The sequence below is a fragment of the Ambystoma mexicanum genome, chromosome 2q (genome assembly GCF_040938575.1).
Source record: "Ambystoma mexicanum isolate Mex_15411 chromosome 2q, UKY_AmexF1_1, whole genome shotgun sequence".
Lineage (NCBI taxonomy): Eukaryota > Metazoa > Chordata > Amphibia > Caudata > Ambystomatidae > Ambystoma > Ambystoma mexicanum.
In genome coordinates, this window is record NC_090924.1 from 240,294,286 (window position 1) to 240,317,142 (window position 22,857).

General features: G+C 38.9%; 1 protein-coding gene across 1 annotated transcript in view; it reads right to left on the reverse strand.

Moving 5' to 3' along the window:
* Window positions 1-561: 561 nt before the first annotated feature.
* The window catches only part of UNKL (unk like zinc finger), a 1,575,372-nt gene continuing 1,553,076 nt past the window's right edge, over window positions 562-22,857 (reverse strand). Inside the window, exon 14 of the mRNA XM_069647206.1 lies at window positions 562-15,162. Within this exon, the coding sequence (XP_069503307.1) occupies window positions 15,007-15,162 (156 nt within the window). The 3' untranslated portion in view covers window positions 562-15,006. The remainder of the gene's footprint in view (window positions 15,163-22,857) is intronic.

Below are 22,857 nucleotides of genomic sequence, written 5' to 3' on the forward strand. Positions count from 1 at the left end.
CTGGGGTACTAAAAGCCCTTTTTTCTGTTGCGAAACGCTCAAGCGTTTTGCAACCGAACAAAAAGTTTAAAAAATAGCTGCCAAACAGGGGTGAATGTAGTCCCTTGTTCACAGCGCGTCCACTCCCGAAGAGGAGCAAACAAGCAGGTAAGTGGGGGGGAGGGGAGCACAGGAAATCTGTGGATGGAAGCAGAGCACTAACTTGATTCCCCGGTGGGGGAAGATGGCAGCCTCTAGCCTCGAGGAGGCTCGGAGCAGGTGAATTACCATGTGGTAATTCCCCCGTTCCGAGCCTGCTCATTGGTTGGAGGGGTGCGACCTCTTCCACCCCCCACTTGCCAGGTACTAATAGATAAAAGTAAACGTTAAACATTTTTAAACAATGAGCAAGATTGCTAATAGCATTCAAATCAAAATCAGATACTATTAAATGTAAAATAGCCAGATGCCAAATATGCATTGTTAATGAGAAAATGTCTCTTCTCAGTGTACATTTTATTTAGCATATTCTGACATTTAACACATCACAGTATGTTACACATCAGACTCAGAAAAGCAAAATAAAGATCAAAAATTATTTTAATTCCAATGTTGATATTAAAAATAATTCCATGAATTCTGTAAACGATTGCATAAATGCTATATTGTAAAAATGTTTTAACAAGTGTTAACAATTTTAAACAATTCACTACAAGTAACTCATTACATATTATAAATAATACACTTCGTAATAAGGATTTCATTCCAAACACCATTTTTTTCTAAACACGGAGATCCATATCATTTTCCATAAATTAATACATGTGAAAATTCCATAATATTGGTTTTGAATCTTATCCTGACCAGTTGCACACATATACTGTAACAATAAGATTACAACTATTTGAACACTAAATAGTTTACAAGTTATGTCTTGATGGCAATAGATAAAACGATATGTTTTAATATTGTTCACAATTAATTTTCAACACGTGAATATGCTGCTCGAGATCCATCATTAAACTATCCAACATTCAATAATGTACAGCTCTTAGCTGTGACAACCCTGAGAAACGGTAACCATATGTGTACTTCCCAGGCTAACAATGACAAGAATTTAATGGCGACCACATGGGAAATGTGTTGTGTTAGAACTCTGATGTGAACATGTATTTGGTCAATTTGTCTTCAGTCACAGGCAGAACCACACTAAACAAAGGTGTGTGTAAATTCACATATTTGAAAAACATCAAAAAGAATAAACTGACTTCAGTGCTTTTTTCCTATACACATAATAGACACCTTTTACATTTGTTGATGATCGTGTCCCTTTACAACCATACAGTATGATTCTATTATATTTTGTAGTGCTAGCATATATGCTGAGTGCAATATTCAATTAAAAGAATAATGTGTAACCTCTTGTCTAGATTCACTATGAAAGACCACAAAAGTACATTTAGCATCGAACTACTTTGCTTTCTTAATGTGAAATCCCAGAGTTGTTAACACAATATATGAACATAATTTACCAACAAGACTTAATTTAGGTATATTATACCTCTTCAACACTTTCGTTTATTGATAGCCTTTGCAATACCTACAGTAAAATCATGTACACTTCATTCGGACTAAAAGTAACATGTTCTATAAATACAATATGTTATGCTGCTTCTTCAACTTGAAATAATATTGTGTCCACCCTCAGGATGTGAGCAATTGGTGAGAGAAATTAATCGTAGAAACGCTCTTGCGAGGTACGTATTACTGTCACAAATATTTTCTCCCAACTTTAAAATACAACCATTTTGAAAACGTTTGTTTCTAGGTGTTTGAGAAACCATGTGCAAGCTTCCTTGGCCAAACAAAGGAACCAGTCCTTAATTTACCCACATTGCCCCAATGTCGCAGATGGTTACGAGCGTGGATCAGGTAGTTCGCAATTTCAGTAGTTCATTAAAAATAACTCAATGGTTGAGAAAAGACACAGCTGCCATTGTCAGATGGCTGTACATGTGAGAACATCCTTATTTTAAATGTGAAAAAAAGACTGGGTGCAAAGTTAAGCTTCCAGCCCATGATTACTTCGTTTTTACTTATAGATTCAAGAATCATTAACAATTTAGGAGCCTTTTGGACTGTCAGATGCTTCATCCCGTCAAAGAGTAGTCGAGACGAGTCCTTTTGTATTTGCAATTTATAAAGTACTGCACCTTATTTACAAACAAGTTTCATTGCAAACTCTTTGGAGAATTTTACTTATTTTTTTCATTGAGCAGATTATCCCAAAACCCAAATAGTAAGCTGGATAATGTGCTGAGTGATTCAGCAGGCGATGTGTCAAGCATGAGAAGGTGATAAAAACCTCCTCCAATTTCGAATGCTTAACTAAAACACATTGGAGACGAAATACACTTCTCTCATTGTGTTGTTCCCTATTGTGGTAGCATAGCTATGCAAACCAAAAAATGCAGCAGTAAAATGCAGCCAAATGCTGGTTACAATGTGCTGTCGGGATGTTAAAACACCATTTCTCAGGGAGCTAAACTATACTGACAACACAAAACTGGGATAGTAGCACATGTAAGGGGCTTGGGTAAAAACGGATCCACTTTAAAAGCTTACTAGCCACAAGTGAGGCTTTAAAAAAACACCAGTTTAAATTTCAGAACATAGGGTTTAAGTATTTTACAATTTTTGTTACAGCTCAACAGGACTTGAAAATGCACAACTAATGAAATGCAACATTTAAGAGCTTGCTATACTTACATTGCTTTAATCACTAACCATAGCCTCAACTCTAGGGAAAGTTCATCCCCTCCAAGCCTCGACAGGGCAACACTGTTGTCTAAAATCAACCAATTGCCAACTTACTCTTGAAAAGTTCAAGCTTTCTTCTCTAGTGAGAATTTGGTAGTTACATGATGCTGCAAAATTAAAAAAAGGTACATTTAAGACCAAAACTATTGAATACAATCGGTTAGATATTATTGGCGGAGGGCATTACCAACCCCTTCTGTAGTTCTTCCCAAAATGCTGCTGAAACTATAAAAGCTCCTACTTTAATCCATCCTAATGAGATGAGGTATTCTGCAAGCAATAATGTATCTAATTCTTTGAAGATTATGTTAGTGATTAACATGCTTATAATATATAATCCTTTGGCCTGTAGGTGCGGAGAAGTGTGACCATTAAAAACGTGTAGCTTTATTTTTTTTCCCATTCTAGGAACAACCAACAACCCATTGGACTATCACCAATGCAACAAACATAGCGTCTACAAAAGGTGTTTAATCTATTAGCATGTATTAGCATTGGAGTTGGATATTGGTCCTGTTGTGGTGCTCTCCTATACAAATAGTTGGTCACACAAAGAAGTCTGTTAGCATAGACTAGATGTGACAAGGAGAAAGATGAAGTGGCATTTACACAGATCTTCAGCAAGGAGGCAGCACATGGAAGGTCCAGAAACCAAACTGAAAACCTTAACCAAGTACTCTGGTCTTACCATAATTATCAACTCAAAAACAACCTCAGAACTTTCCTTATGACAGCACCCTCTCCCACCACATAAGCAACTAAATGTGATTGTCAGGTGCATAGTTATGCAAAATAGAATGCAAATTAGTTAATTAGTATGGCATAAGAGACACATAGATTAAAAAGATTTGGAGACCAGAAAGACCCTTTGGGAACTCCACAAGTCAATGGAAATTGAATGGAAGACAAAATGTGATAAGTCCACCACGCAATGAAAGAACCCCACCGATCACAGTACTACAAAGTCCCAAGGCCTTAAATACAAGTGACGGTAATTGCAAATACTGCCTGCTTTACCACCCACCAAACTATGGGGTTGGCAATATTTACTGCAGGTGGTATCATCAGGGATTCCCGTGACATAAATACCTCACAATTATTAGGTGAAATGCCACCAGAAAGCAACTCCAATTTCTTCCACCCAGGAGGTGGAGGTAAAATGTGTAGCAGGTCCCCTGAATTGTTCCGCCTATGGAAAGGGAAGCACAATTGCTCATCTTTTCTGCATAATAAATCTGTCTGATTGGATGTGAGGGACTCAGATGTCCACTGTTGCAATGTTATGCACTAAAGGGTCAATAATGACCCTTTTGAACTCTGGAGATGTTTACAGTAGTGGTAGGCTCTGCTAGTGTACACAATCCATTTCCATTCTCAAAATAAGTATGGAAATTGGTTTAAAAAATAATATAAATAATGTGCACAGAATTACTTAAATACTGCATGCAGTATTACAATAAACATGCATTCATTACCACCATACATACCATATTATTTTAATCTGAGATAGCCTCTTAGATTATCGCATGGTGTAACTGTAATTTACACATGCAGCTATCTGGGCTGAAAAGCACCAAACCTGAAGTGACGCCCCAATTGCGTAAAGCATGATTCGTGGTATCCAAAGCCATCAATATATCCAACAGAATCGTGATCTGGCAGTGTCGCCATCCACGATTATAGCCAATTAAATGATAACCACCTTCTGTTTGGGTGAACTCTAAATCAAAGAGCATTGGGAATAATGTATTAGAATAGATTTAAAGCCTGCCATAGCAGACCACACCAATGCTAAAGACCAAGAGCCCAAGCGAAAGGACCCAGCAAAGCCAGAACTTTTAATGTGGTTTAGAGTGCTTGTAACAACAGGGATAGCCTACTAGAGCGGATATTACCATCAAGGCCATACACCCTGGTGTCACATTTAATTCAAAAGGAAATATGTCCATGATTCGAAGGCGTCACACTCAGAGCACTAAAATATTTTCCTTTTAGGAAAAAGGCCTGCTGACATTGCAGTCAAAGGAACAAAGCGATCAACGTCAAATGAGAAAGGGTTACCTTTCTATGGGAACAAGCAAGCAAGCGGAAGGCTGCAGGCAAAGGAGACGATTAGTGTCACCTAGCTTTATAGACCTGGCAGGTTGGTAGCAAAAAGCTAAGCAGAGTTAAGTTGAAGCCTTGTGTTTGCAATAGCTGACCACCGAACAACCGATCACGTGGAATCAGCAAACACTTGGAAGTGAATTGCTGCACCCTGAAATGGCCGCACAGCAGGATACTATCACACCATTCAAAAAACACAGTTAAATCTCTTTCTAATTGAAAGACAATGTGCACTGGCTGGACTATGTACCTCATACCACGCATTTCATTCTGTGCATGTCCTTCTCGAGGTAGTGCATTGGAAACAGAAGCACATAGTATGGAGTGCATGCATGCTCCATGATGCAGGGCTGCGTATGGATGTCTTGCCCATCTCTTGCTGAAAGTAGCGAGGCATACAGCCTCACTAGTTGCTGCCAGTTCAGAGATGTGAAAGGATGACATGCAAAATGTCACATAGTCACTTGCTGTACATATTGGGCAGTGCCATGTTCAAGGTGTCCTAGAGGATGGTGGCTGGAAATACTTATACAAATTCTAAACACAAGTAACATGTTCTGGCTATCTCAAAGTGTGTTGTAAGCACACCACTGTGTGCTGGGTTGAGGGCAAATGGTGCCTACTTAATGTGATAGCCCTTAAATGATCACCTTAATTGACCTCACATGGGGCAGTCCCACCTGCATTGATTCATTGAGCAGTTAAAATGTATAGCTCATCTGACATGTAAACAAATGAATGCAGTACAGTACGTTAGTAATATTCACTGGTGATCTCCAAAAAAAACAGTAGTGGGTTTTAAGATCTTAAGTGCAGACGAACATTTGCCGACTGCTCTGTCTCTAAGAGCAGGAGCTGCCTTCAAAATGTCAAACGAGTTGCGCTTGCCGAGAAGTCATTAATTTAACGACAGGCTCGGTGGCCAGCTTCATTTAAAAACCAGCATGCAATGCTGTCCATTTGAAGAAACTCAGTGCTGCAGTGTTTTTCAGAAAACACACCACATCCAGGTGGGGCATTTAAAAAAAATAGAAGGCATCCTGTGTGGCTCTAAATTTCGTCTTGGATCTTTGAAAAGGGGCCCTTCCTGCTCCTCTGACGCTATTTCCTTGGCATTTACAATAAAGATAGCCAGTGTTCTAGTGCAGCAATTTGGTTTAGAAAAGCATTCCACAACTACAACACAACTACAACAGAGAAATATATGTTTTGTCAATTCCTGTCTAAGATCGAGCCAGATCTTACATGAATTGATCTTTTCACATTTTAAAGACTCGCAAACAGGAACACATTGATCTGTTAGAAGTTGCATGTTGATGCGAGTATCACAAAGCATTTTCATAAGTAACTTTTAGACTATGCATGGCTTCACTTGTCAACTGGCTTTAAAGCCACCCTTCAAAGACCTACAATTCCCCTTAGTATTGGGGGATGGGGGCATGATTTCTGTTTGACTATGGGCTGTATATGAAGCGTCATTGACATTTCTGACTATTTCGTCTTGTAGGGAAATCTGTTATTCTAGCAAACTGCCATCTGAAAAGCATGCAGATCTGCTATCAACAACCTGGATGGGTATACATGGTTTTTATTGTGGTTCGATAATGCTCCCGTAAATTTTAACATGAACCAGTTTCCTTTTGTTAAACAGAAATGTTCCCTCATCTACTTCAATGAAAGCCATTTCAATAAAAGACAATCGCACGGAAAAATGCACGGATTAAGTTAAATAGAAAACCACTGAACTTTAAAAATAAATGATTAAAAAAATAAGGATCTTGAAATTAAAAATAAAATGTACTCATTGAAATAATAAACAGCAAAGTAGCCAAGTGGAGTAGGGGATAAAAAAGAAGGAATAAAATAAACAGTAACAGATTTATAAAGGTGAGGGAGAGGTCATTAGCGGAAGAAAGGTATACCCTCAATTTTTCAAAAAATAAGAAATATATTGAAACAAAAGAAATAGATTAAAACAAAGACAAGACTCTGTGAGAGGCCGAAGGGTGAAAAGGCCCAACACACATGTATTACATGCCTCACAGAATACTTTTTTTTAAAAAAAGTTTCAACGCTGCATTGCTGCAGTATTCGTCACTTAAGCACTGAGCCACAAGAGAAAGATACCAGACACTCATCTCCCAGGGAAACCTGAGCATTTTGAGGATAATGTGAAAGGAAAAAGACAAATATTTTATCAAATTCGCACTGTAAAAAACCATTTGTTGTTATTGACATAACACAATATGCCCTTAATGGATTTCACATTGACATCAAAACACAAGCCAAATCCCGTGCGTTAGGCCATTTTCACAAAGAAAGGCCTACATTTTAGCTTCAAATACTCCACGAAAACATCACTTCTTTCACTATGTATGTTCCCAAAATCAGATGAAATGTCAGAAGAGGATCTTCCAATAACCACTACTTTTTTCTTTCAGAAGCGTGATTTATTCCATATAATTGGCACATATCTCGACAATTTAATGAATACTTACACATTCTAAGGGATTGTTTGAGCACGTCTCTGTTTTAAAATGGGCACATTAATCATAAAACAAGAGGATGTACTGAGCAATTTAGCCCATATGAACAGGAGGAACAACACAGGAAAAAATCCTGTGGTCAACAGCAAAGGCAAACGGCTTCATTCTAGGGGACAATACTGAAGACCAATAGCAAAACATAACATATACATCTAGTCACAACTTTACAAAACATGAAGAGCAATACAAAAATAATCTAGTAGCGTACATTCACAAACTCGGGAGGACTAAATCTCCAACTGTCCACAGTAGCTGGTTTCTTTTTTTTTTTTACAATTCCGTCAGAGAAACAACTGAGAAAGAGTGACTGAGTGCGAGAAGGATGTGCACTATCTCCAGCAAAGAGGAGGTTGCGAGATTTCAGACATTTATTTGTAGCAGACTCCTAAAGATATACTCTTTGCAGAATCTGAAATTGTTTCTTTCTCTCCTTCATTCAAAAGCCATAGTTCCACCTCTTCAAAAACTACTATGCCTTAAAATCAACAGATGTTTCAGCCTAGGCAAAATGTACACAGTGAAATCCCATGTTCTGTATGACTGCTCAGGCAGACATTGCCCATGATGTGTACAGCACACAAACTAGTGCAAAGGGACGATGCGTACAAACATCCAATACGGTAGCCTCATAGAATTCAACAAAAGCACAACGTCTGATGAACACAGCAGATGGTGATCTGGCAAAAGAGAATTAGACCTCACACCTTTGCACGCACAGTCTGTCTTCTTGGTGTTTGCATTCTCTTTAGTCTTACCCAGGAACGCAGCCATTGGTTTGTGATGCTGCGTGGCATTAGCCACACAAGGTAAAAAATGTGAAGCCCCTCTACTGTTCATCTAACTTGCTAAGCTTTCTTTCCAGGCTGGAGATACACATTGCTAAATGTAAACGTTTTACGAGAGAGTAATGAAATTGGCACACTGGTGGACATGAAGCGCTTGATAAAGTTTGGATACTAAAGTAAAGTGATGCAATGTTAGAGATTTGTTCAGAGCAATACTCGCCTTGGCAAATGGATTCTTGGCACTACCGCGTGACGGCAAGGTGCAAAAAATACACAGCAATTAGCAAATTTAAAAAACAAGGTTTGGATGGTTTCAAAATGATCCTTTTTGGTTTCATGTCAAATGGAACGGTTGTTCAACAGGTGGGCTACGCTGCTACCACCAAAATCTCCAGTTTAGGATTTTGGCTCAGAATGTCAAACAAATCACAGATTCTAGCTCGTTGATAAAAAATACAGTCTGAGCAGAGATGGAATCTATAACCTTTTAGGCAGATTCAGAAGGCTGGCTGCTAATGGGATCAGTTGAATCTTGTGCCAGGCACACCATGGTATACCAAGTAGAGGCCATTGGCCTCAACATCATACTCACTTGTCACCTTTTGAAGAAATAGCAGGTATGTTAAGGGGAATCTGTCTCAGAGTCTTGAGATGGTACCAGCAAACTTACATTACAGCAGTTATCTGGGCTTCAAAGGAAAAGATAGCTAGACTGCACACATGTCGTGGAATGGCACAGATTAGCTCACATAAAAATAAATGAAGTTCTTGCAAAACCGCACATGTCAATTTCCAAAAAGACAGGTTGAGAAAGATGTTGGGCGTAATATTTCGAATTGTAAAAGGAACTGATAAGTACAGATAATGGTAAAACAGATTTTTTTAAAAAGCAGACGGTGCAAAGACCTGAGCGGTCCCGGTGCCCTCAAACGTCAGAGGCTAATACACAGAAGAAAAAGGGACAAAGGCAGTGAATTAGTCAGTTTAGTGAGGGGGACCTCAACAAAGGCTGGCGGTTTTGGCATAACTGCCTTTTTTAGCAAAATGAGATAAAGCAAGTTAGAGATGGGGCAGCAATATCCTTGATCTTCATGGTTTAAAGTTTTTCAAGTGGAGCGGGAAAAGAAGGGGACACAATCAGAGTTCAGGGATAGGTTAAGAGAATCCAAAAAAGGAACAATAGCCAAATGACACTTCAGGATGTTTTTATAGTGCTATGATAGGGATTGATCTAATCGAGATCTTGAGCTGTGTCAAGAGCTTCACAACTATAGGGAAACAGTGGTGAAATTTTCTCAGCAGAGCTTCAAATAAAGTTTTTTAGAAGGATGAGGGAAAGTCAATGGTGTCAAATACATAACTGCTGGTACGATGTACCCGAGTTTATAGATATGGCGTTGTGGTTTTTAACAGACATTTTAGGTGCACAGACTTCCTACAAGCTCTGAAAGCCATTTTGTTCTAGCTTTATGGACTAATTGATGGCAATGTTGCCAAGGTGGGATAAATACTTAAGATGTTTATCGAGAGGGAAAAGAAAAAATCACCATCTTCATTTCAGAATTAATTGCAAGTAGTACCCTTGAAAGGACGAAACCATGACACACTAAAGCTCCCGAAATCAGAAACACCAAGTAAGATTGGGTTTATGGATAACTCACAATCTAATCTGGCTTTTAGTAGAAACATTAAAAGTAGAAAGGAGATTTGAAATAACCCTTCTTTAAAATAGAATTCATGCTGGCAAATTCAGGACTGATTATGTCTTCCACAGTAGGGCTTTCAATTTTGACTTAAATGCCCAGGTTTTTCTACTCATTAAGGGCGTCTGAACATATTCCTTCCTTTGCCAGATGGAAAAAAGGGACACTTGGTGAGTTTACAACAATGACTGCATGGACAAGGCATTCTTGAATGGGAGTAGAGTACAATGTATTTTCTTCCTTGATCACACACAACACAGTTGAGTTTCAGTAAGCAGATGCATGGCATCTGTTCTTCTGGGGTGCACAGGGCATTAACATATCCATCCTCAAGGTGAGCCACCCATTTATAACAGGAAGAGTCTTAGTAAAAATAAACTAACCAGTCTGAAAGATTATGCAGCTATCAAGACAATCTATTACCTTCCTTCAAGGCAGAAACCTTGACTGTGGCGCCCACATGGCCACCATTTGTGGACGACCTACTTTTGGGTACCAATGAGCCGTATGCACGTTCAAGTTTACAAAGGACAACTATGTGTTGTAGAAAAGCGGTCATGCCAACCTCTGGAATCCTCGTTCATATACTGAATATCCTTATCATCCTTCCTGTCCTGGATATTCTACCTCCACTGTGCTGTCTTTGCTTCCATGAAAAACTGCTCTTCTTGCAGCATTAGGGGAAAATGAAACTCCTATTTCAATTTGACAATATGAGGACAATAGGCAATGGAATGCAATGCAAATTAAGAGCATGACTCTTTCCCACAACATATAGTTTATTCAATCTTCCAAGATGAGCTCTCCCTTTAGCTGAAGAAAGAATGAACGGTGTCCTTGCGCTTCCAACCACAGAGTGATTGAGGGACAGCTTTATATGTTCAATTTTCATGCCATCATTGCTCAACTTTAGGCTGTTGGGATCTAGTTTTTTAGCTACCAACCTTTATTTTAAATAGGACAGGCGCATGGGTGGTCTCTGAGTATATTAGTATTGCCTCCTAATAAAACTCGACTTGACAGAGAGAAGCGTTTCATGTTCTTCTTGGGCCTGTAAAATAGATTCACAGGAGGTAGGAGCAAGATTATCCAGATGCTTGTTGAACATGGCAAACAAGGGGACATCTTTAAAAGGAAAACAGAAGTTACCACGGAAATGGAAGCCAATTGTCTTTGCCAAAGTCAGGACACATTTCAGACACCCTCTACAATTAGCGCTTTCCAAAACCACCATGATCAAGCACTCAAACACCACTGACGGAGTTCAGGCAACTCTCAAGGAGATGGCTATTTACTAATAAAACTTCTTCCTCAATATTTGAACATTTTTAACAGTATGAATGATTCTGACCCATGTACTGTGGCCATTTACAATCTTTAGCTTGAGGTTTCCAGTGCATTCCAATTGTATACCTGTATCATTGAGAATTCTTAGTAGTAATCAAGGATGCAGTTATCATTTGTTTCCTTTGTCTTCTAAGCTGACAAGGAGAAGGCACACAAAAAAATTAGCTACCTTTTGAAAAATGAACCAGACGGTAGTAACATAAACATAAAACGGAAGGCATAGAGGAAAAACAGGCCACTTACAAAATCATTATAATGGGTACAGACCATCTGTATGCTGTGAAAACCAAAGATGCAGTAAACCTTGGTCTCGTAAAAGTCTAAATAAATAATCACACTTAACAATGGACATCGAGGCAGTAATAACATTGCAGGAGCCGAAATAGATCTGTAATGGATGAGAAAAAAAATTGCAGATTTCTTTTACAGTGAATTCCCATAAAAGAGCTATTGTACTGCAACTAGTTTATAACACTGAAATCTAGTACTCAGTTGATTATTGGTGTATGACAACTTTTAAGCATACACGGAAAACGTTAAGGGCACTGATTTCAATTGAAGGTTTATAAATGGGAGAATGTGTGTTGCATATGCATTTCCTGTATTGCTTAAACTGATCACCTTCATTTTGGTAAAGTGTTCTTTAGATACTTTGTCTTTCCTGCATGCTGTCCTTCCTTTTAGAATGCTAATGGTTTACCAAATGTCAAACAACTTTAGAGCAGATAACTAGTTCCTGCCCTACAAATTGGAATGCCATCTTCTCTTAGCAAGAGCCATTAATTCAGCTACTTGTCTCGACACCAAAAGCAAAATAAAATTAGGTTGCAGGAAATGTTTCTCTGGTGGTGTGTATATGCTATTGAGGAAGAATAGGGCACAGCTATTTTCTGTACACACATTTGTAGGATATTGTGAGTATCCAGTTTTTGTATATTAACTTGCACCTACATTTTATTTCAGTGGCAATATATCTGATGCTTACATGCAGTGAATACTGAATGACAAGTTAGAACACAGTCAATATGAATATATGAGGCAATTAGCATGCATTTGCTCAAAATAGGCCAGGGAACGGAAAGCAGAGAGCAACATTATGGTTGAATTTAATTCTAAAACATAATCTAAACTTCATTAAAGGGCACTCATACTTGGAGAGAGAGCGAAATCCTAAACTTGCTTTACATCCACATGTTCTGGTCTATAAAAATGAAAAAAGCCATGTGGGAAAAATCAACATTTGTAGAGGTCTACATAAGGAGAATAGGATACAGTATTTCCAATATACAAAATAATTCCCTCAGTCCTGGTATAAAAAGCGAAGACCATATAATGGGGCCCTAATCGGTTACTGATGGACATTTACATAATTAGTATCAAATACATCAAATTAACAGAATGCTATCAAATGTATCAATAACACATGACTGTACATCTAATCGTTCAACAAACCCAAGACTGAAGTGTATGATCATTTTTCAACATAAGTCACTTTACATAAATGTGCAATGTAAGAACGGCCATTGATAGCTGCTTGCTAGCTTTTTAGCATAACTGCTTCAAAAATGTTCACATTTTACACAGACCATCTATTGTACAAAACATAATTTAACAATGTTATTTACAAATATTGACTACATTTAATTGCCATTTGGTCAGTTAAAAATTCCTACCACATAACTTTATACTTTGTAGCTAGAAATGCTATAAATATTCAATAAAGGTCTTTGGCAAAGACTACACAAAATGTAGAAGTCCACTCATATTGGCAGCAAAGTAAAGCACGTTGCAACCATCCAATCTTTATTCTATAGCTGTAATTTCCTTTGAAAGCATGAAGGATTATAAAACACTCTGCCCCATAGCACTGATAAGACGTTATTGCTTCAGGTAACAGGTGGACCATAAACTACAGTATGTGTTAATGTCTTTTATAGAAATTATGAAACAGACATAACTACAAAAAATGTAAGGGGATAATCATCGCAGAATATATAATTTCAGGTTTCATATAGATAACAGATGTATTGTCAATTTCTACTTTGCATTGAGAAGCTCATTATCACTGCACCCTGGTAAAATTTTAGCGATCAACCACATGCATTTCTCAGTGGTGGCTACAATCTGTGAATCTCAAGGGAAGCTTGAAGACAAAATAATGTAGCACTAAATCACGTTTAATTTTCAAAGTGTTTCTGCAAAAAAAGCCTAATTCTTTGCTCGGCATAGAAATGAACTTTTTATGCTAAATTAAATTACATCAATATAAACTTTATGTAACACAGTAGCAGGTCATCTAAAATATGCTTGTGTCATTGATACGGGACAACAGGAAAAGGGGCAAGACTTAGCTTCATGAAACATTGCTAAATGTATGACTGGATAAATATGCCAAGATTAAATAGTGTTTTGGCTTGAGTTTGAATACCCTAAGCAGCAATACAAATCTGAATGGATATTAAGAAATGTGAGAAAACATAAATTAGATTAGAGACACTATTTTAAAGCACCATTGTCTCATTTGTATGTCTAAACCAATTGAGAGTGCAAGGCCCATTACCACATTATAAAATGTCATATTTGTATTGACGGTTGACATTACCGTTTACATAGGTTGGTATGTAAGGATTTCCATTTTTATAAAGACACATTCAAATGTTCATACCTGTACAAGAGGGGTAGGGAGAAGGGCTTCTATTACTAAACAGTAATATTTAGGATTCAGATCTTTTAAAGTTGAGTTGTTGCAAGGAATAGGCACTTGGTAAAAAGGGGCCATGTGATTTTTGTTCAAATCTCCACGGTTCATATTAATGCATGATATTATAATCTAGGAATTGTATAAACACGGTCATTATGACAAGTGCAAAAATCCCAACTTCTTCCAAAAATTGGAAAGCACACATCTGCTTAAGAACACTTGTTCCTTTCCCCGAATTAAAATGGTTTCTCTAAATTTGCATTCTGAAAAACATTTTCTCAACTGGTTATGTTTAGAAATACTATTAGCTTGCATGTAATTTGAAACTTCAAAAAACCTAGGCCAGTTTCTCACTGGAATATATAAGTTCATTTAATAGGTACTAATTTCAGAGTATGAAATCTACTAATATAGTTAATATTATTTAACAGTAATAAATTGACATGAAATACTTTAAGTTCACAGTACACATGTAAAGCTTCATTTAATTACTATTTTAAAAATTCCTAAAAGCAGCTTAAAGCAATTCATAATAATCTCTAAACAAAAAAGAACCCTAGTTAACAAAGTGCATTTACAAGAATTAAACTTCTTTAAATAACAAAGTGGACATAGTGTTGGACTGATTGCAAAAGGATTCCCAAACAATGGTAAAAAATACCTTCAGTGTTCATAAATAGTTTATAACTAAGTGCTGTGGAAAGCTATTCTAAATGTTTGAACTGTAAATATTTAAATCTTGATGCCTTCTAGATTTGAAATGGTCCCTGAAAGCATCTATAGCGATTAACTGGTTGAAATATTAAAACATATGAAATGCATATTTTATATGAGAAGAAAACTTTTCTAAAATTGATCACAATGACAAAAGATATATCAGTCCATCCCATCACAGGGGATCAATTCAACAGTAATTTTTCATAGCAATACCTAAACATTAAATCCTGTATTTAGATTCTTTACATGATATCTTTGTTGCTCCTAGGATGGCTGCTGAAAATCCGTACCACAGACAGTTGTCACCAGCTGATTATCTTTTCCTTGCAGTAAGGACATTCTGGTTTGCTTGGTGCACAGTTTTTACACAATACAAAATGTTGACACGGCTGCATGACTATACTGCGATCTTGTTCTTGGCAAACAACACATTTCTTCGAGTGGAGTTGTAAAACAACCTGTAATTAAAATAATATTTTGTAAATGCAAAAATGTACTACTCATTAACATTTTTGTCACTAATATGTTAAAGTATCTAAGACTGATAAAAATGTTAAGTCTAACAATGGCAGTTTATGATCACACATTTCATAATAGAAGTGGCATTTAAGTGATCTAAAGTCATTATAAAATGTATACTTTTGGACAATAAAATATACCAAACAATATGCTATGATATTTGCACTGTTTCTCATTTTATACTCTTATTAGTCTCAGCACATTGTGTATTAAAACAGGGTTCAGTTATACAGCATGTAATACATATTGTTGCATATCCCAGCAGCTACATTACAAAACTGTGATCTAAGCATGCCAAAAAATCTAACCGCATTATATAATGGGAAAACAGAACATGCCGGTTGAGTTGCTGGTTGTGTCCATTTGGCTGTCCTTTAAAACATCTTCAGAATCAAACTTTTGGGGGTTCTTTACAGTGGGTTGTGGTTGTGCATGGTTCAACAGGTAATAATTGAAACAGGTACAATAATCTTTTGGGGGAGAAGCAGAGCTGTTTAGGTCCCTCCACAACTCTTCTCTGGCTTGTAGCCATGGGGGTGGAGTGCTTCATCCACTTTGTTGCTACAAGCAGTTTCTCTGTGAAGCGTGCAATACACACAAAATGTCTGGTCCATTAAGATATCGAAATCCAGGGTTCCCAATGAGCACATTAAAAAAGTTTAGTGTATATCAACACTTGCAATCATTGACACTTTTGACCAATTTGCATCCCAACAGCTGCAACAGAGGGACGTTTCCTAGGCAATGTAAAGGAAGACTTGTTGTCCTATATTACATCAGGCACATACTTTGTTGGTATCCAGAGTGAATCAGGCCACCTAGAGGGAGGTGTATTAAAGGGAGGTGTAAAAATTAAATGCATTTGAAATGTATATTGAAGTAACTTGTTCTTGAAATTCAATTTTAGCAAGCACTTCCAAGATTCACCTGAAATGGCAATACCTAGATCATTCTTCCAACGCATCTTGGAGGTCATATTAGGTGAGTGCAAAGATTCTGTCAGTTTATTCAAGCGTTCCTTTGAAATCCATAAATGATCAAATGTGTCTCACAGGTGGTACTAAACGGAAGGTGGAAAAAAATCCTCGCCACACTATGTGGCCTTAGATACCATAGGGCCTGCAGCAAGAGACAACCAATATTTTTGTTTCTGTCTCAATCTTGTCGAGAAGTATTTTGGAATAGTAAGATTGTGCTAAACCAAACATGGTGTGCAATCGTGCGCAGGAACAAACAACCATGTGTCACCAGGGTCCACTTCTACGGTTTTTGTTTTGTATGAACCCAGTAGAGCACTCAGAAGAGAGGGTGAGTGGCATAAATCCCTTACAACGTATAAATGTGGTAGTTTGGGAGATGTATTATACCAGTAGTATACATAATGTATTTGACTTACCACATCATAGTTTTCAGGGTCTGATACACAAAGACTGTCCTCCCCAACTGGTCTACATAGTATTTCCCATTTGAGTGCCTAATTGTGCAAGAAAGGAGTTTGGTAAGCAAATAAGAATGTGCACAAATTCTTTATTGAGTTTGGAAGGATTATCATCCTAGCAATGGTGTGTCTTCTTAAGATAGAAAAAGGTAATCTTAGACATCTGTCATTCCATATTGTCGAGTATCTTTAGATGGTTTAGTAATATCAAATCTTACATATTTCTTGAAAACATTACCCCAAAATATCAGATTGACTGTGGGTTCCAATGTAAACCTGACAATCCAGATAGATCCGCTGTGCAGGTCAAACAGTAGATAATATCTTGGATTTGGGTGTATTCATTTTTAACCAATGTGCATAAACGTCACCCACTACTACTAGGATGTTCTTCCTAGCATGCTATATATATATATATATATGTAGCAGTATATCAGCTGCATAAAGTGTTATACATACCTTGTGTTGGTAGAAATCTATGCATCCATCACTATGGATCTCCTCTAATTTACATGCTGATGTTTCAATTGCCATGGCAAATGATAGGGGTAGAGTAAGCACCCCTGCTTGGTACCCTGGGATAATGTTATGGGAAGAGAGAGTACAAATTCAGGCTGTTGGTCTATTTTACAGCAAACACACCAGGAAGATGAAGGGTGGCACCCAAGGCTATCTGACGAAATACACTCATTATGAATGGCCATTCGAGAGAGTCAAATGCTTTCTCGGCATTGATGGACCAGCGCTGCTGCTACCATCCTCTCTAACTTGGTGGAGAATGGTAACAAGTTTCTGTGAAGTGAAAAGGTTGGATGGGTGTGTATGAAGCTGCACCAGAGTGGGCATTAAAGCTGTACGTATTGTCACCAGTAGGTGTCCAGACTTTTGTAACCTAGGCACAGGGGTCTTAGAAGGAACAGGCAGCTATTATTTCCTCCGTTTGGAAAGTACTATCATGGTTGCTTCCATAATGATTAATGCCAGCTGGGAGACTGTTCATAGTTTCGATGCAATTATGTCAGTATTTCTTTTAAAATATCAGCTATCACTTCCTCGAATACAGCAACCATAAGGGATCTGACAAGCTATTCCCTAGGTTTGTCCTCTATCAAGACTATATCAAGACTATCAAGAATATCAAGACTATATATATCATTCAAATATTTGTGGATGTGCTTCTAGCCTGCAGGAAAACAAACAGTATAGATGTTTGTAGTGATTCTGAAATTGCAAATGTAGCTTCACCTCACTGATGAAGCCCAACAAGGCCAAAATATGTCTGGGTTGCTTGTGTTTCTGTACAGATGGTAAGTGGCCTAGCAGTTCAGGCTGGTCTGCTCCCACTGGTTGCAGCTTCAACACTGATTTGCAAATGGCCAGTTACCATTCTGCAATGTCACAGACAGGCTAAAAAACTGCTGCGTGGATGGTTGCCCAGATCAATGCCAGTGGTTAAAACTTTCATCCATCACATTTTGTGGATATATACTAAGTGAAAGAAGGAATACCCAGGCGTGGGTCCCTTCCTCGTTGCACCATGGGAAACGAAGCTTAACCTCACTGATTAGGCCCAACAAAGACTAAACACCTCTGGGGTCGCTAGTGTTTCTATGCAGAGGGGACATGACCTAGCAGTTTCGGCTAGTCTGCTCAGACTGGTGTTAGTCCCAATACTGATGTGCATATGGCTGGCTCCACTCTGTAATGGTGCAGACAGGCTAAGAAAACAGTAGTGTGGAAGGTTGCGTAGGTAACGCCAGCGGTTAAGAATTATTCAAAACCTTCCACCCATCACATTTTCTGTTTTATTTTTCACAAGTATGTGACACCCTTTCATCGGCCGTAATGCAATCTAAGGGGGTATGATGATGTTCTCGTCTCATTATCCAAAAGAGATTTACGTTGCCTCTCAGTGTCCCCATATTTCATTGTGGGCTCAGACATTCCAACAGAACCTACTTATTCTGTCTTGAATAGCATCCTGATATGATTGAGAAACACTCAATTCTAATTGATGGACTGTATCTTGGACCATAGGTAATAACTTTCTGTTTCACTTCAATAGATCACATTCTTTGAATGTCTACTATGGTATGTCCTTGATCTTCTCAGCAATGTTATCTCTAAAGATTACTTCATCTAGACCTTCAGACTTAAAGCAGCAAGTGGGTCTATGGCTAGTCTTCTTTGAGAGTGCCATGGTGTGGAGCATTGGGGAGTGATCCGATAAGTTGCGATTAAATGGTGCAGGAAGCCATGCAGTGAATTAGCCCAGGTGTTTGTTGCCCGTCAGTAGTTTAATATTGTATGTCTGACATGTGGGGTAGAATAGAAAGTATACAGTCTTATCCCTTTGTGTTGTTGTGACCAGGTGTCATGTAAAGAGTAAAATTCCATGCAGTCAAATTATTTTGGCAGACTTTGTGATGTCACTGCCTGATGACCTATCTAATTTGATGTCCCGTATAGCGTTTAATTCACCACACGCACCAGTATATTAGCATGCATATGATTGGATAACAAGTTAAACACTCCAGTGAATAACTGTGGTATTATTATTTGGAGCATATAATGTACTGTTTACTGAACAAGGTGCCATGTACAAATTAGCGGCCATTTGGGTCTACTAACATTTTATGCAACTATAATCTTATCCACTTGTGCACCACTATGACTACCCCTCTTGCATTACTGGAGAAAGAGATAATCATCTCCAATATCATCACTCCACTCTAAAATCTGCACAGTATGTCACCAAAGATACATTAGCATGTTCCCAGTCTCAGTCCAGTTGTTAAGCCACCTAATGTTCCAAATGGCACATGCAAACCGTTTCAAATAACCACCATCAATCTGCAATCAAAACTGGTGATATAAGATTGAAGCATATTGAAACTTAACACCAAAAAATGTATCTCCCACCTTTACTGACTGGCCACTCCAACTAGGCTGTACAATCATACACTCACAATTCAGACTGTCGCCATGCATATTAACGAAATGCTCAACAACACCTTCTTGGCTAGAGAGATTTTTAACTTAACCAAAAGTAAAAGATACAAACCCTTCTGCCTATAGCGATTTAATGCCAATACGCCTATGCACATAGTAAAGTCTCAGCTCAATTTACAACCTTATCCAGGGAAGCATGGAGTACACCCTCAGTGCAGAAAGCATGAAGCAACCGATTATTATACGCAGTATTTTTTGAGGTGTTCGTTCTGAAGGGGGAGACACTCTTGGAGGCTATATTAGCGCTTATCTAGGAATGAGCCTCACCTGGAGCTGTGAAGAAGTTAGACTTATTGTTGTGGACGACATTTAGCTTTGCTGAAAATATCTGGTACTTTATGTTATCTTTTAGCATCTTTTCAATGTCTATTTGCCCACCAATGGCAAGGCAATTGTGAACTAAAATCTGGAAAGATCTGTAGGGTGGTATTGCCATATTGCACAGTTCATTTCTTCCTGAGCACTTTAAATAACCAGTCTGGATCCCAATAATTAAAGATGGCACTATCATTGGCTAATGGGTTGACCTGAACTGGACAGGGGCAAAGAGAACAATGTGACTGTTCCAAAATAAGAACCTGAAAGAAAACATATTTTCTCAGAATGGTGGGAAGAATTTTTTTTTCCAGAAAACCCCCACTGTGCCTTGCATTGCAGTTTCAGGTAGGCCTAACCATCTGATATTGTTCCTTTGAGATCTAGATTCTAAGTCTTAATTTGTAGCTTGACCTTGTTGAAGGACCTTTTTTTATTAGTGCGATATCAGCAGCCATTTTATGAAGCACAACCTTAGTTTTGCTGATTCTGGGGTCATTCTCTCCCATCCAGGAGCACAATTGTTTAAATCCAGCTTGGTTTACTTTTTTGAGCTTTCTAGCTGTGATGAATCCGATGGTGTCATCACTCCTTTTCCAGTGGTGACCTCTACCCATGTGGCCAGGGGACAGCAGTTGCTACCTGATCCTGACCCCGGGGGCACCTATATGAGAGAGGATCAGATGGGGGGCAACCCTCAAAGGAGTGCCCCCGGGGCCAGGATATCCCTCCATTCCCCATGCCTTAATGGCATATTTTCATAACTCCCTTCACTCACCCATGGACGCTACTAAGAATGCCTTCCCATGCTCTGCCTATAAAAGACACCAAGAACTGACTTCCCTTTCTGTGAATGTAAAAGTACTGTGATGAGAAAGCTGAGTGGAGTAGTGAAGATCGATAAAGACTAGAAGCAAAAGTTTTCCTCTAGTGTTTGCGAGTGTATAATTAGTTCGAGGACATTTAAAACACCGAACCAGCTAACAGAAGGAAGAAGCTGGCTGGTCGAATCTCGTGCTCTCAGTACTGACTGAGGGACCGCTGTGCTGCTGGGAAGACCGTGGAACCAACCATCTCACATAGAAGGCAAAGGAAATAAGACTGCTGTAGCCGGTCCGCCACAAGGATGCACAAGAGGAAGGGAAGTCTTCCTGGCATTCGCGGGTACCGGAATACGGAGAAGAGCATTGCAGGCAAACGGGAGACGTGAGGGACGTGTAAGCCACAAAACAAGGTCAGTGAACCCAGGGAGAAGGAACGGGACGCCAAGATACCACGGGAGAACCAAACACGCCACAGAGAACCAGTGAGTCCACAAGAGGGAAGCTGGGACACCGGGGCACTTCAGAAACCCTACTGAATACATTTGTTTATTGGTTAATTTTGCAAGTCAATATACATTAATCTTCTGCTTGTAATTCAACTAATACACTGAAAACAGACAGTGTAAACAAACAAAATACCCAGTGCTTGTCCATTTGAGAATTGTGTGCTTCTGTCCTCTGCTCAAACATGATAACATTTTCTTATGTGTGTCAGATTAGCAACGTATTATCAGTCAGTTGATAGGGAGGGTCTGACTCAGTCTGTACAACCAGTATGCACACAATGTAACTTATGTATATCCAACAATATCAGTGGGGAGTGTTCATAGTATCATCCGAGGGGTAAGAGACAGGATTAACAAGTGCTGTCCATGCTTCAAAGTTAAATGTGCCATTTCCCCCATGCTTTTCTATTGACTCTCCCCATACAGTAGTCTTAGCATCGCACCAGTGCCTGAATTCTTTTTGCCATACTTCCAACTGTGGGCCGTTGTGCGATTTCCAGGTCATTGCTATGCATCTCTTGGCCAGTTTGCAGGCCAGATCTGTGTATTTGTATATGTGTACATGCTTACTCTCTCTGGGATATGCACCTAGTAAACACTCAACCGGGTTCCAATTAAATCTTTTAATCCAAGCCTCTTCACAAGTCTGATTGATTTGGGCCCAGAAATGTATCACCACGCAGTCCCCAGATCATATGCATTAAGTGTGCATTGTCTTGTACACACCGAGGGCAGTTGGATGGCGTGTCTTTTTTTAATATGGCCACCCTTAACAGGGCCATGTACGCGAGATGGAGCACATTCACTTGTATTAGCCCGAATCTAGCATTACGTGATACATTTTTTACATGACCCAGTGCCAGTGTCCATTGCCTATGTTCGATTTCTAACCCCAAGTCTGCCTCCCAATTTATTTTCAATTTGGTGAGCTTAATGCTGGTGCTACCCAAGAAACACTTGTATAATTTGGATACAGATCTCCAACCATCATCTAGTTCGTACATCAATGTCAAAAAAGGGTTTGGTTGTGGCTCTGTAGGCCAGTCAGGCCAGTGTCGTTTGGCTATCCTAGCCGTCTTCGTGTACCTCAGGAACTGCCCACCCTGTAGACCCTCAGTTTGCATGAGAGCTGTCAATGTTGTAAAGGTGCTATTCTCGTACATGTCACCCCAAGTGGCTATTCCAGCTTGCTCCCAGCCTCGGGCTACTTTCAGTTCATTTAAACTATTGCATGTGCTCGCCGAAATAGGGACATTTGGAGAGTAAGGGTGTAGGAGTCGAAGCATTTCTAGGGTTCTTGACCAGACCTGTCTGCCCACACACAATGCCAGTGGTTGGGTTTCATCTTGACTTTACGGGAACCATAAAACCTCTCTAAGCAAAATGGGGCTCAACAGCGTGCTAAGTAGCTCGTGTTCGGATGTGGGTTAATCTGACAACCATTTCGTAATGAAGCTGAGTTGGGCAGCCAAGTAGTAGTATTCCAGCCTTGAGAGTTGGACCCCACCCTCCTCATGGGAGAGAGACAGAGTAGTGATC